At 35.9% G+C, this 15,889-nt stretch overlaps 1 protein-coding gene across 19 annotated transcripts in view; it reads left to right on the plus strand.

Annotated features, from left to right (window-relative positions):
- Window positions 1-15,889, plus strand: part of CLASP2 (cytoplasmic linker associated protein 2) — a 153,338-nt gene that overhangs the window by 104,368 nt on the left and 33,081 nt on the right. For 6 of the 19 annotated variants that reach the window (XM_036030543.1, XM_036030546.1, XM_028518051.2 and 3 more), the window contains 3 exons: window positions 2,158-2,264; window positions 5,480-5,724; window positions 6,936-6,999. In XM_036030543.1, coding sequence (XP_035886436.1) covers window positions 2,158-2,264; window positions 5,480-5,724; window positions 6,936-6,999 — 416 coding nt within the window. Of the gene's footprint in view, window positions 1-1,160; window positions 1,224-2,157; window positions 2,265-4,127; window positions 4,152-5,479; window positions 5,725-6,935; window positions 7,000-10,271; window positions 10,275-15,889 lie in introns of all 19 variants that reach the window. The other 13 variants (XM_028518052.2, XM_028518050.2, XM_028518049.2 and 10 more) reach the window with 7 other exon arrangements.

Raw genomic sequence — 15,889 nt, forward strand, 5'->3', positions numbered from 1 at the left:
TCAGCCACAGATGCTGATTCCTTAAAGTTTTACAGAGATTTTCAGCCATTAGGTGTTGCCATATTGGTTCAACTTTTTCTCATGATTTTAGAAATTATTTTTATTGGGTAAAATTAAAACTATTATAGTAGCATGTTTTTCTAACAATATCAATCATCTTCCAGGGTTTAATAAAACATTTTGTATAGTATTGTTTCTGTTTAATCCTTTTTCTCAATCTTTTGGTCATTTTTCTTGTTCATTAAGGTCCTGGCACAAAAGAGTAATTCATGTAATAAAAGTATTTTAACAGCTCTAATTAATATATCTGAAGAAGAATAACTTTTAGAGTAAGAGTAATATATTTTGTTAGCTATTAAAACGATTTTTTCCTGGCTTATTTATTTCTGTAAGTAAGAAAAAGATTGACTTTATGGTGCTCTTACGGATTTTAAATTCTAAAATTTTAAATATGGTAAGTTTAAATTTAGAGAAACATGTCATAAATGTACATCTCACATTTCCACATTTCTTAATTAAATTAGTAATATTTCTTTGATGTTCAAATGTGCTTTGATAATTTAATCTTGTACTGAATATAGAATTTATATTCTATGTACTGTGTGGAAAATGTTAACATAAATGAGGTATGTTACTTTTTGAACAGTGTGAAGATTGTAAGTGTAAGATAATTTAAGAGCAAAGGCCTTGAAAGAGTAAGATGCTGAGGTACATCACTTACCAGTAGTGTGGCTTTAATCAGTTAACTAACCTCTCTCTATACTTTAGTTTACCTGTTTATAAAAGGGATTAGTATTAACTGTTTCATTGGGTTTACGATTGAAGGAGGTGAGATTATTATTGATTACTAGTTACCATAGTGGTTTTTTTTTAACTACAGTATTCATTTTTTTGTTTCACACTTGTATTTTTGACATTCCCTTCCATTTGAATACTTAATTTTTCGTCTCCCGTGGGCTTGTCTGTCCCCTTAGGTGTAAGATCTGTTGTGTGTCAAGGATGATGTTGCAGTGCTAGCGTTCAGTTGCCCTCGTTGGCAGTTCTCTGACCCTTAGCCATTAGAAGTAATGCTGACTACCTCTCCTTGCCTGACTGTAGTGCTGCCACTACTCCTTGTTTCTGTGGTAATAGATGAGGTTTGTATGGTCCTGTTATTCCAGCCTCCAGACACCATTCCAGATCCACTGGTGCCCTCTACGCCCCCGATGTGTACGGGGCCTCAGGTGAAGGATGAGTACATTTTCACTGTCATCTGTGCATTCGTCTCAGATTTTTGTCCTTTTCAGTTTCCATTGAATAATACTCATATTTTAAAATTGATTTGTTTTTTTTTTATTTAAATTTAATTTGTTAGAGAGTAAATCATTTGTGGTCATTTTATTTTCCCCCAAGCAACTTTTTCCCTCTCACCAGCCTTATTTGAACATTTTTTCCACTAGCAGATGGACATTTTTCTTTGTATAACCTAAGTTATGTCATTTTAAAATACAGAATTGTTTTATGTTCTCAGTTATGTACCTCATCTTTGTACATTAAAAAAAAAACCAAAATGGTGGATGAAGTGTTTTAATTGTACATGATGGTATAGGAAGTAGTTGGGGGGAGAACCCACCTGCTTGTCTTCACATACCTTAGCATGTTGGGCACTTAGTAGGTGCTTAACAAATATCAAATGATATGTCTTCGTTACAGAATGAAATCGACCTATCTTCAAGGAGAAGAGATAATAAATAGAGGGTTTTTCTCTTGTCAATTCCTGGCTTCAGTGAACTTTCTAGTCATTATGGGTTGGAGGATGACATTTGTTCTCGTCTCACCAGCACGGGTGAGACTTGTCTGACTGACAGCTGGGTTAATTACAGCACTACGGACTTGCAGGCTCTCAGTCAGACAGTCATGCTTTCTGCCGTCTTCTGGTTGTGAATGTATTGTAGCTACCATTCTTTAAATTAAGTTTCCACATTTTGTCAGTCATTTTAATTGCCTTTACCCTTTCATATGACCAAAAACTATATGTACCCAGAAAATACGTATTGCTTTTAAAATGCTTTCCCCATTGGTTTTTTTTTTTTCTCCCCTTAAGGTTCTTATAGTTTCTAACCTGAGACTGTTAACATTTATGATGTTCTCAAAGCTATTCCTCTTCTGATGAATTAGGTCCAGGGTACGGGATCAGCCAATCAAGTCGACTGTCTTCTTCTGTCAGTGCCATGCGAGTCCTGAACACAGGTTCTGATGTGGAGGAGGCGGTAGCAGATGCCTTGGTACTCTTCTTCATTCCTGTATTCTTGTAGATGTTCTCATTATGGAACTAACGTGTGAAGAAGCCAGTCTGCCAGTGTCGGGAGGGAGGGAGAAGATTCTTGTGGATCGAATCTAGGAAAATCAAATGTGGGCAATGTCAAAAGCAGTGTAATTAATTCTTGATCATTATTAATTGGTCAGAAATTTAAGTGATGGCCGGTAGTTAATTGATGGGCTATCACAAATATACATATTGATATCTTTAATCTTATGTGTTTTATGTACTAGATAGTACAGTGAGAGTCAGGGCAGATAGATTAGCTTGTAAATATATAAGCCTACACTTTCAAGACTAGCTTCACCTTGACAACTTAGGGATTATTTTAGTTTAGAGTAGGATTTTGTTTAGTCTTTTACTTGTTTGTATTTCAGAGCTGAAAGAAAGTACATGTTCAAGACACATTATAATTAAGATATCTTCCTGGTTCTTTTTTTTAAGATTTTATTTATTTATTTTTAGAGAGAGGGGAACAAAGGGAGAAAAAGAGGGAGAGAAACATCAGTGTGTGGTTGCCTCTCTCATGCCCCCTACTGGGGACCTGGCCTGCAACCCAGGCATGTGTCCTGACTGGGAATGGAACTGGTAACCCTTTGGTTCACAGGCCGGTACTCAGTTCACTGAGCCACACCAGCTGGGGCTTTTCCTGGTTCTTTATGCCCGACACATTTAACAGAGACCTTTAAAAACATAATCTACAGACCATGAAACTTTTTCAGAAGAACATGGTACATATATCACTGCTGTTTTTCCCATTTACAATTACGAAGGAAGTGTCATTTGAAACAATGAATGTAGTGCGCTTTTTGCCAGTTTCCCAAGTCAATTCAGTATGACATTTCCTCTTTCAGATTATGTTAATCCTGTGTTCAAGAAGCATTTTCTCAGTTTCTTACCCAGAATTTACAAAGGCCTCATCTTTGTTTTGAAATAAAAAATACACTGTGCCTTTTTAAACTATGGCTCAATTTTAACCAGTGTTGATATAATATCGTTTTGCCACAGAAATTTGAAAAATAAGTTTTAAAAATTATTCATTGGTCTAACTGTAATATACTATATTTAAGGATTCACATAATTCTGCTCTGGCAGTCTGTATGTGCTTAATTTTTCCTTTTACCTCAGCCAGTTGATTATTTTTTAATAAATTAATATAACTAGGAATGTAGTTCTCTTGGGCATGGGATATATTGATCACATCTTGTTCTGATGATACTAAATCAATCAGATGTTTTAAATTTACTGTCCCTCATCATTGTATTTTTCAATTCATATTTTCTAGTTTCTTTTTGAATGGATGATTTACCAGTTAAATTCTGCTCACATAAATTTTATTAATTGAATGGGTTATTCTTTAAATATCACTTAAAATACTAAGATGTTGAGATGCTGTGTCCGAATTATATGGGAAATACTTAACCACCAGGGCTAAAAGCTGAATCCCAATACATTGATTCTACTTCCATTATTTGCATAGCTTAGGTATTCTAGTTATAACTGTCATTTTTAGGAAGACTTTTCAAGACTAATTTGGACCTTGAGAAAAATTGTAGAATTAAAGTTAACTTTGGAAACAGCAAAAGGATTCAAATAGGCATTGGGAAACTGTAAAAGGGAATATTTTTGTAGCTTAGATACATTTCTTTGGACTAAGGGATATTGGCAAGATTAAAGATATAGCTTGCTAGTAAGCTGTTCTTATGTATCTGTATATGAAAAACCTTAATGTTTCTGATTATGGGCATTGTTATGCCTACTTCATTGTGCTGTTTAGCAAAATGTTCTTCATTTTCAATTTTTCTCTTTAAAAATTTACTGCTCTCAGCTCTTAGGAGACATACGGACTAAGGTATAGACTTTGCTATTTTGTGAAATCTTATAATACCATAACTGTTTTTCTTTGCTTTATTAGTCTTCAGTAAAGGCTTCAAGTGGAAATAATAAAGTCCTTAGACATACATTCTATTTCTTAAATACATGTACTTATTAATAGGCAGAGATTGGGATTCTCATCCTGTAAGCTTGAGTACTTCATACAAATGAGATGATGTCATTTGCACTGATGTCTTTGACACACTGACCTCTGGAGGCTGACACAGAAACACAGAAAATGTCACATTACTGCTATTCTAAATTAAGTTGGCATCTCTAAATCGATATGAGACATATAATGATGGAAATGTCATTATATAACTTTGGATTTTGTTCAAATTATATTTCTTTTAGATTTTAGAATTTGGAAAATTTATAGCCACCTGGAACTGTTTTAAATTATTGTGCTTAACCTGTTTTATAGAAATGTCTTTACCTCTCACCAGCCTATATTCAAATAATAGATTACGTAAAGATTTCTTTTTAATTATCCCAAATTAATCTCAAATAGGCTGTTTACTCTCTCTCATCTCACTTTTAATATGGAAGGTATAGTTAAAAATTATATATATTAAGTAATGACCTTCAGATGTAAAGAAGTTAAAAGAATCTAAATATGCTGTCTCATATTTATTCAAATACATGGTATAGTCAGGTTGGGAAAAACTTGGAGGGCCCTCAAGTAGCTTGCCTCCTAAAAATAATAGTAAGCAAAACAGGTTCTCGTCATTTTTTGTATTTCACTTCTCGAGGAAATATGAGAGTTGAGTATAAGGGAATAAGGAAGTGGCAAGAGAAATGATAGTGGAGGTAGAAGGAGAATAGAAGAAAGAGAATGTAGACAGGAAAAATAGCGTGGTACATAGAGGAAAACATGAGTTTTTCCTTCATCCATTGTCCATTTCCTGATCCATTCTCATCATTTAGAAAGGTAATTTTTTCCCTTACTAACTCAGAATTCCAGTACAGTTTCTGCTCATTTATAATCTGGTAGTTCTTGGTTTTCCATAAAAAGGAGAAAGAAAAGGAAAAAAACTGTGTTTTTTGTCACTTCCCAATTACATATCTAAACTTCCATAGAACCTTATTCTGTTCTACCACTTCCCATAGTTAAACAGCATTTCATCTTCTACTAATGTCTAACACGTGTTTTTTGAAGAAAAACTAAAATTGACATTTTATTATTACAACAGTCAGCATGCTTTGCACTGATTTTAAACACCAGTCCTTTTTGTGTCAGTGGAAATTGTGAAATACCAGTATTATTTTAGCTATTGCTAATAAGTGTCTTTATGTATATAACAGAAAAAACCTGCTCGAAGAAGATACGAATCGTATGGAATGCATTCAGATGATGATGCCAACAGCGATGCGTCCAGTGCTTGTTCGGAGCGCTCCTATAGCTCTCGGAATGGTAGTATCCCTACATATATGAGGCAGACCGAAGACGTGGCAGAAGTCCTCAATAGATGTGCCAGCTCCAACTGGTCAGAAAGGAAAGAAGGCCTTTTGGGTCTGCAGAACTTATTAAAAAACCAGAGAACGCTGAGGTGAGTTGTATTGTCTTAAAATAATTTTCCTGGTTAGCACTTTTTGACTTGACTTTGTCTCCGTAGTACTTTAGAGGTACTGGTATAGGAACAGAGTTGTCCTGAATTTAGAAGGTGGCTGTCAGTGTTTTCCTAATCTTCAGTCATGTGGGACCATCTGTCCTATTGTTACTGAAGGTTTTTCAAGTTCCCTTGCTCTGTTTAAAGAAACACTTTAAAAGGCAACATTTTATTCACAAACAGATGTTAAATGAAAAGTGTTAGTAATTTTTAAAATTAAATAAGATGCACATATATTAAAGCTGACTGGTTTATTAAAATTTATTCCTGTTTTTCAGTGAGAGGTAAGGAGGTTTATGTTCACTTGAAAATGAAGGTATATTCTGAGTGTTCATGTAATAATATATGAGTCCTAGAGTAATATGAAATGGAATTGGAATGAATTTCTCTAAGGAGAGAAGTTTATATGGGTTTTTAGTTTGTTTTTTTAGGTTTATTTTGTGTGGTTGCCTCTTGAGCGCCCCCTAATGGGGTCCTGGCCCACAACCCAGACATGTGCCCTGACTGGGAATCGAAGTGGCGACCCTTTTGTTCACAGGCCATCACTTACTACACTGAGTCGCACCAGCCAGAGCTAAAATCAGGGTTCGACTTACTAGCTGTGTATTTATTTTAGGAAGTATTAGCACTATGTAATTTAAAATAAAAGTTTATGTACTACCAAATATATTTTAATGTTTGCATTATCATACTTCATCAATCACTGCAGTAAATCATTATAATATTGTCTCCGGTCCCATCAAGATTTGGTTAATATTAGGTTTAGTATATCATTTGAAGTGGCAAGGAAGTAGACATAGTTTAGAAAGATTTCACCACTCAGGTGACAAAATTTAAGAAAACATGCTGGCATTTTAAAAGATATGATTCATGTGCTGGGAATGACATTTGTACAGTTTTCCCCATCATGCTACATTAATGAAATACAATTCTATTTCTTTTCTTGTAACTTTCAACCTTTAAAATAGTGTGGGCTGCAAGAGAATTATTGTTGTATTTGATAAATTTGTACTTAGCCTTAACTAGTAAGTCCCACAAACTTCTTGATTTTGAGGGCTTAATTTTTAAGAAGCCCAACTATATGTAAGGTTACTTTTAAGTGACTTCTTCCTACAGCTAGATATTAATTAGCCACTTTATTATTTTGACAGTCGAGTTGAACTGAAAAGATTATGTGAGATTTTCACAAGAATGTTTGCCGATCCTCATGGCAAGGTACGTTTTAGTATTTACGATTATTTCCTTCTGCAGGTGTCGTTTGTATATTGCCCCCCAAAAGAGATAATGTAATAACAAAAATACTGTAAGCTATTTTTGTTTTACTATTGCCCTAGAAAAGTAATAATCTTTTCAAACATAACTGAAGTTAAATGTTGTATTTCATGCTTAATTTAGAAGTTGCTCTCTGGTACTCATTTAAGCTTCTGGGAAGGGTGAGGAGACTATAAACTGAAGGGTATGGTAGCAAGCAGGACTCTTATGTAGTTAGTAAGGGTGAGTGTATGAGTTTGTATTATGAAGAATTTGTTACTATTTTTAAAGGAAATAATTAGGGAACCTTTGTACCTTCTTGTTCAGTTTTCTTCAATGATTATTACAACATTAAGGAAATTACATACTATCTGAAAAGGTCAGTTTTGTAGAAAAGAATTGTGATTACATACACAAAAGCACGAAATATGGCTTTAGCCATAGTTTGGTACTAATATGAAAGAAGCACTTTGTATATTGAAATAGTCCATAAAAACTTCAGAACTTTGTTCAGTTTTTTATGTCAGTTAAAATATATTTGAGTACTTCTGAATAACCTGCATGTGTATTATGAAAGTTTGGTTTACTTTGATTGGTAGTACTGTTGTAAAATGTGTTCATTTATTTTGTTTTTAGCAATGTATTTGAAAATGGAGAAACTTTATTATGTATCTTTCTTTAGGACAGACACCGAGTTATCTACATGAGAATTTCTAACCTAAGAGAGGGAGATGTGGAAGGGAAATTACAAGAAAAATATTAACGGATTTCACTTTAGTTTTTTTTTAATTGTCTTCATTTTTTTATTGTCACACATATCATATTCTTTTCAGTATCTTCATTATTTATGACATTAGTTAAAAATCCCACTTTATACATAATCTAAAATCCAGCTAAAGATTATGAATTCCTATACTTTATAACAATAATTTTTAAAGATTATTCTCTATCAAAAGGTATACTTATTTTATCCAAGAACATAAAAGTCTGTTTAAAGACAAAGATTAAAATGCAGATTGGTAAGCAGTTTGTTTATTAAAACTTTTAAAAACTTCTGACTTTCAAACTGAACATGTAGATAGGTCCACCATTTTACACTGACATTGAGTTTTAACACATCTTCAATAATTTATTCCTACTGGAAGGTAGAAGACTGAGGCCAGTTTATTTCTTAAAGTCACAACTTTTAATTCTTGTAAAGACAAGAATGCAATTTAGTTGAATGGTGGAATTTACATAGTAATAAAGAGAAATGCTTTTTAAAAGAGTCCCTTGGAAAAGAAATCAGGCAGGAAAGCTGAGCTTGAAGCTGGTGCAGAAACTGAACTGAGCACAAATGTTTGGCCTCCCATAATAGATACAGAGAATGAGCTACAATCCTCCCCCAGAATTGCCAGGAAGGTGACTTTTTAGTTTTTCCTTACAGAATTTTCGAACAGTTCTTAGTGACCCATCTGGTTTTGATTGACTGATGCAATTTTTTTTTAATAGTTCAGTGAGGAACTATTAAATGAATAGGAATATTTTTGTTAAACTTGTTTGGCTTTTGTTTGGTGATTATCCATCAGAGGTTCTGCTAGTAATGTAACTTAATTAAGAATAAACAGGATATATTACCATATCCTGAGTTTAAAATATCAGGGTTTGATTTGAGCTTTTGAATTATATCCTGACATTACAATAGTAGGTATTTCCCTACCCCTTTTAAAATGTAACTTTATAAAGTACCAACAGTTGCATCTTCATTATCAAGTAACTGTTTTTGAAACTTTTCCTTCAAATACAATTTGGTTCATTATCAAGGGTTTCTGTAAAGGGCCTGATAGTAACTGAGGCTTTATGGGTCAAAATGATCTTTGTCACAACTACTCACCTCTGCCGTTATAGCATGGAGGCATCCATAGACACCGGGTAAACAAATGAATGTGGCTGGCCTGCAATAAAACCTTATTTATGACATTGAAATTTAAATTCTCATATAATTTTCATGTGCCACTAAATAGCCTTTTGATTTAAAAAAAATTAAAATGTAAGAACCATTCTTAGCTTTCAGACCATAGTTTGCTGGACTCCTGTTCTAAGGCAACTCTTGGTTACTAACACTAAAATAGAAACGTAATGGTTCAGACCCTCAATTAGAGGAGCTCATGCTACTGGTTGCGGGTTAAGACTAGTTGAAGGAAAACAATGCACTCTGGCCCCTGCTGGATGAAACCATTCCTGTGCATTCCTGTATGTTCTGGCCATCCTCCATTTCTGATCTGTAATTTTATCTAAGTGCTCAGTGCTGCCTGGTGATTCTCTTCCTCTTATTTTTCCTGTCCTCTGTGGAGACTGTCGAATAGTCTGTCCTCAAAACTCCAGCCCTGTTCACCTCCCAGCCCCATCTCATGTCCCAAGTATATGTCCTGGCCTCCTAGTTTACCAAGAAAATAGAAGCTATCAAGCAGAAATTCCATTTCCAGGCCTCCAAACCAGCAAACTTAACCACATATAAACCCATTCTCCCCAAATTTTCTCCCAGTGAAATGGAAGGAGGGCTCACCTTGAAGGTGTTGTGAGGCTACGTAAATGTATACCAATTTCTTGCTAATATGATCTCATTGGCTGGGTCAGGGGTTTTTCATAAATTCCCACTTGCTGATTGACATCTGTTTTTGCTTTTCAACTTTGCTAAGAGTTTATTCAGCGTGCTGTCCCATCATTTTAAGGATATGCAGTGGGAGAGGAGGAAGAGATCTGGTTTCTGTTGTGTCTGACTCCGTCTCTTTCACACCATTTCTTTTGCTCTTACTTTCAGACACTTATCTCTGTTTGTTTTACTAATGTTGGTGTTGCTTAAAGTCTTATAGTAGACCCTCTTTTTACTGACTACCTTCTCTGAAAAATAAACTACCCATTTCACTCTAACGACTCAAATACATCCTTAAAACCCTCATTTTTCCTCCTGCACTTCAGTCACTTGCCATCTTCAACTTCAGAACTGCTCTTTCTCATGTATCACTTTATCTCATTAGCTGAAACCATCTTCTCGTTGCTTAAGTGAAGAATTTTGGCTTCATTCTAGAAACTTCATTCAATCTTAGTTGATTCAGCCTTTTAAATATCTCTCCATTCTCATTGGTAATTCAGGGCACAGTCGTCTTTTGCCTATTGTACCTCCTCCCCGCTTCCTATCTCTAAATTCTTCACACTAAATTGTTTTAAAAAAATTTATTGATTGATTTTTTAGAGAGAGAGTAAGGGAGAAAGAGACAGATATTGATTTGTTGTTCCACCCATTCATGCATTCATTGCTTGATTCTTGTATGTGCCCTGACTGGGAATTGAACCCGCAACCTTGGCTCAGTTGGCACTTAACCAACTGAGTTACCCCATCAAGGCTCCATACTGCATTCTTTAGCGATCTTTCTAAAAGGTAAATCTTTCCTACAAGCTTAAAGCACTTCCATGACTACTCAGTCCCCTCAAGAAAATATTCAGACAAAACCTGTCATTTTGGCTTGTTATTGCCTCCTCCTTCTCAGCCCAGCCTGAATTATGTTCATTTCCCCCAAATGCGCCATGCACTTTCCCCTATAGCCTTAAAAGTATGCCATCAGGGACACTTCACTTTCGTTTTCAAGCCTGGGCTAGTTCTTTACTCTGGATTGGAAGCACTGCTCTGAAAGCTCACAGGACAGAAACAACCTGAAGCCTTGTCGCTAGAATGGGCGATAGTGTTTGGGAGATACTTCATACTATGAGCTTGGTTGGCTGGCTTTTCCCATGTTCTAGGTTGAAGTCAACATATCAGTTTCCACGTTAATAGCTTCTGCATAGTAGCAATCTTCCATGATAACTGAAAGTTGTTTCCCCCAACATGACATAGGACATAGGACATGTGTCCTATACATATGAGACCATAAAGTATTAGGTGGTTTCCAGTGTATAGTCCAGACATCGCACAAAGGAAGGATTAGAAAAGAGCTCTTTCTGAGTACCATTGACATAGATGCCGGATTTCTTTCCTGGTAGAGGAGTAATGTGTTTGGTAAATATAGTCTGCAAGCTGAAATTATCTAATATCTATAACTTAATGAAGAAACTTTTTTTTTTTACTTCAGATACCATTTTGGGAGTGAGTGATCCAATCACAATATATGTATGACAGTAATTTAGACCTTAAAGCTGCAAATGTATAATTTTAAGCCCCTTGATAATTTTACAGGAGAAGCAGTACGAAATAGTGATAACAAGTAAGGATGGTGGAGCTAGCTCGCGCGGGTTCACATCTGCCCTCCAACACTTATTAGCAGTGTGTGCCTTGGTTTCCTGATCTGTAACAGAGAGCTGATAGTAAAGCCCACCGCATAAGACTGTGGTGACGATGAATGAGTTGGCATATATAAAGCCCTTAGAAAGCACTATATAAGTTTTAAGTCTAAAAAATTAAGGAGCTCAGGGATGATTTTTATTTTGACTCCTCTAGACCCATGTTTCCCCTCAAATGTAAGGAGTGTCATGCCAAAAACAGTCTTATGTTCCAGCATTTGACTGTGAAGGAAGTAGTTAAAAGGAGCCACCTTCATGAGGTGCATGCCTTGAATTGGCATTTTATGATCTCTGTAGTCCTGTCTGCCTTTTGAAGTCCTGCTCTTGCGTCTCGAACAGCTGGAGCGAGAATTTAGTCTGTGGCTACTAAAATGGGACGCAGTCAAGTGCCCTGAGAGGCCATGCCTGGTCTCCTGGAGAGTGTTCTAGGCATCGGAGCTGCCTACAATCCCAAGATCAGGAGACCACGATGCACATCTTATCTGGGGAAAAGTAAAAAGTCATGGTGTAAACACTTAATTTGTACCTCCAAACAGCAGTAATTGTTTTCAAGCCTTCACAGGAATAATTTGAAAAATCTATTGCTTCTGAGGAGGAAAAAATAAATAAAAATTCTAGATACCATGCTTTGGAAGCAGATGTTGGCACTGTCCAGAAGTGGGGGCAGGTGTCTTTTAGTCTTAGATTCTTTGCAAAAGTTGTGCCTCAGGGATGTAGGGGCCTGGTAAAAGAGGATTTTTTATTTTTAATTTCCTTGATAAGGAGGTGAGGGAGAGACAGGAAAATCATTCTCTTTTCCCCATACTATTCATTTAACTCTTGTTTTAAAAACTATTTTGAGTTTATCATAAAACTGAAAAGCATTCGTCACTTTTATTTTCTAAGTGTTTTCTTCCATATAGGAACTTTGCATTGATGGCGACTAATTTGTGTGTTTTTCTTTTTTTTCTTTTTTTCTTTTTGCATGCTGTCCCCTGTGTTGGAACTCTCAATAGAGAGTAAGTTGGTTCAATATTTGTTGGAAACCTAACTTTACTGCATGACTGTGCAATTAACCCTTTTTCTCTATTTTCTCTCCCGAAGAGTTCATGCAGTGTTGGACCCTTTGCAATCCACGAAATGCTATTCGCAGTTATGCAGGCTGTCATTCTGTTTGGAGATGTGCTTTTTAATCTACTAATTAACCTAATTTGATTATGTTCTTCTGTTCTGTATTTAATGACTGGCACACCTAAGATACAAGCACAGTTAAGTAAAAGGCTGCCTCAATTGTAATAGCTCAAATATTACAATTCTTTTGCAATAAATTATAGTTGTGAGATATTCTTTAGCGATCTTTCTGTGCTGGAGCATAAATTGATTCCATTGGACCATTAGAAACACAATTCCCAAGTTTCACAATTATTTTTTAAAAATTTAGTTCCAGCCTCCCCATGTGAACTTTCTAATATTCTGTTAATGTCATTCCTTAAAAGCAAACAGAGCAGTGATTGTCAACATTTTCCCCATAGTTATTTTAGCACATTCACTTTTCATTTTCTCCTTTAATCACAAGGAAACAGGAGAATACCAACATCTGACAGTGAACTCTTTATGATAGGGCGTTCCAGCAAGAAGTATTATGTGAATTTCCCAATATATATTTTAGATAGGTACATTTAGGCAGCATCGTTATTGAGTAAGTACCATTGGCAAGATATAAGTATTTTGAAAAAATAGATAGTTCTATCATATTTATATTTTTATTTAGCTATGCTCACATTATGTCTAATCAAAAAAAATTTCTACTTAGGAGACTCAAGGAAGGCTTTTCAAAGGGAATAGCAAGCAATTCAGAGTTTGACAGGAACGTCAACTTTGGATATGTTAGCATGAGAAGAAAAGAGCCTGCTGGGAATGACTAGCATGAGTCCGGAGAAGTGGGAGATTTGGAAAGTTTATAGGAAAAGAAAAACAGTTAAATTTGGCTGGGATAAAGAGAGTCTTACACGTCTTCCTTTGTTTTGGGGAAGAAGGGTTGGCTACCAATTAATTACAGGGTAAATTTCACTTAAGAGAAAATTCTTACTCTTTAAGAAACTTCCTGCACATTCATTGAACAACTTTATATTCAGTCCTCAGCCTCTAATAACTTTGAATTTGCTTCTAATATGTGATACAAGGCTGTATAAAAATACAGTCTTTATTCTCAAATCTTATATGTTCCAGATGGGAAGATATGTAAATACAGAATAAGTTAAATAGTACCATAAAGCTAGTCCCACCACAGGTTTCAAGTATGGAAGATCAGTGAGTTATCCAAGAAGCTTCTAGGCTGGGACTTAAGTGGTGGTAGCAAATCACATACTGTGTGTAGATAGAGTGAGTGGGGAGCAGGAAAGGAAATCAGGAATGTGGGTGATATGTGCTCAGGGACAAAGAGTTTATGTTGCCAGATAGTCCAAATTCAGTTTGAAGAGTTAGAAACCTCTCTAAGCATTTGAGACACTATTCTATAGACAGTGAAGGAACATTGATGGATTCTGTTTATATCAAAAGAGTTATATCACAGTTTGGTGGTGAGAAAGAAGCATGAGTTGGCCTGCTCTCCATTTTGTAAATCGAGTTATATTGGAACACAGCTATGCTCACTTGTTTGCACACTGGGGCTGTGCTACAACATCAGAGTTAAGTAGTCGTGACAGACGCCACCATATGGCCTGCAAAGCTTAGAATATGTACTATCTGGCCTGTCACAGAAATGCTCTTCTCACCCCTGGTGTATAGGAAGCAGAAAAACTAAAGTCAGGCTTCCACAGAAATCCAGACCTGAGAACAGAAAGGCTGGTGCCCATGATGACGGTGTGATCAACAGAGGGAGAGAGAGCCAGCTATTCCAGAGGTCATGGGACCTAGTAGGCCAGGTCAGAGAGGCCCTCTCAGGGAGGTCCCACTGCCTGTGAAAAGGGAATCAGTGTGAAGACTGGCTCTTAGATCACCCCACATTTTGGATGCAAAAGGGAAATGCATGGCAACAAGAATAGAAGAAAGGAGGGAAATAATAAGAGTAAAGCAGTGTCAAGCTACATTATTCTTGAAAAGGAAATGGCTCTTAATTTGGTGAAATACATTATTGGAAAGATAACTATAAACGAAGTCAGAGTAGGAGAAAAGTCATTGGAGAGTTTTCTGTTGAATAACAAACAGTAAAGTAGGTAAGCTAAGTTATCTAGCAGTTGAGTGCATGGAACATAACTGAAACCAGCTGTGGAAACCCGGGGCAAGTCACTTCTCTGGTTCTGTTCCCTCAGAGCCAGGTAAAATGGGAGAATTGACATAGGCATTCTGTTATGCATGGTTTTCAGAATGGATTTGGGCATAGTGAAAGCTTAAGCTTGTAATCTTGAGGAAAATAGGCAAGAGTTAGACAGTGGTGTGCAGTAAACCAGGTTTGGGAGAAGGGCGGGAAGCCCTGATTTGTAGTGTTTGCTATAAATTCAGACGAGTCAGTACTCCTACCATGGTATTTCAGGCCACCAGCTAGCTCACAGAATTCCTGAATATTTCACAGTCAACTTTCCTGGGTAGGTGCTGACTCCAGCACACCCGGCTAAATAGATTTGCCAGGTACCAGTAAGAGTGAGTACTAGATTAGATTCACTCATTTGTCATAGAGTAGGTCTAGTGAAGCTCACTGGTATTCTGGGCCGAGTTGAGGGCCAGACCGTTTTAGTGAGGCCATTGGCCCAGTATTGAATCTGATAGAAGCCAGGTGCGGTGGCAGTGGTGGTGGCGGTGGGACAGAAGCTGCTGACTGCATCGTGAGTAAGAACAGTGTTGAAGGAGATGCTGCCAGGGTATCAGAGTGCTAGAAAATGTAAAGTAGTCACGCTTTCTGCTCTTACAAATACAGAGCACCTTCAGCAAATAATGAAAGTGCATTTTTCTAATTCATACTCAAATGTTAAAGCTTAGTTATAATTCTGGTAAGAAAAAAACCCTTCATTTCTAACAGAAAAATGGGAATTCATATATAATTGTATAAAGGAAATTCAAGAAATAAAATAGGTACTGAGAACAAAACTTTTAATTTTCAAATTAAAAGTTACTTTCAGGTAACTGTTCTAAAACATAGATTTCATAACTGTGATTATAAATTGTCTCAATACAACATGCCTGACATTGTCTTAAGAGTTACTTCCTGTTTACCTAGAAACAAATTTTCCCGTATGCTGTGGATTTTCTTGTAGAGATATAATACACATTAAGCAAGTCACTTTCCATAAGTATTTTAATGACATACATCATTTAGGAATATTAGCATCCCTTCCCTTAAATATTTTTTATCTTACAACATTTTTTAAATTAATGGATTAATATTCGAACCAATTATAAAACCCATCAGTAGAAATGGAGGCTGATAGCATGACATCTAGGACATTTTAGAAGTCATTAAAATTTAGATGTAAACTTATATTCTGAATTTATTTTATTTTAGTTAACAGTTATCATTATCCCAAATCATTTAAGTTACTTTTGGGGCAGTTTTAGTAAACAATAT

This window comes from Phyllostomus discolor, chromosome 7 (assembly GCF_004126475.2).
Source record: "Phyllostomus discolor isolate MPI-MPIP mPhyDis1 chromosome 7, mPhyDis1.pri.v3, whole genome shotgun sequence".
Classification (NCBI taxonomy): Eukaryota; Metazoa; Chordata; class Mammalia; order Chiroptera; family Phyllostomidae; genus Phyllostomus; species Phyllostomus discolor.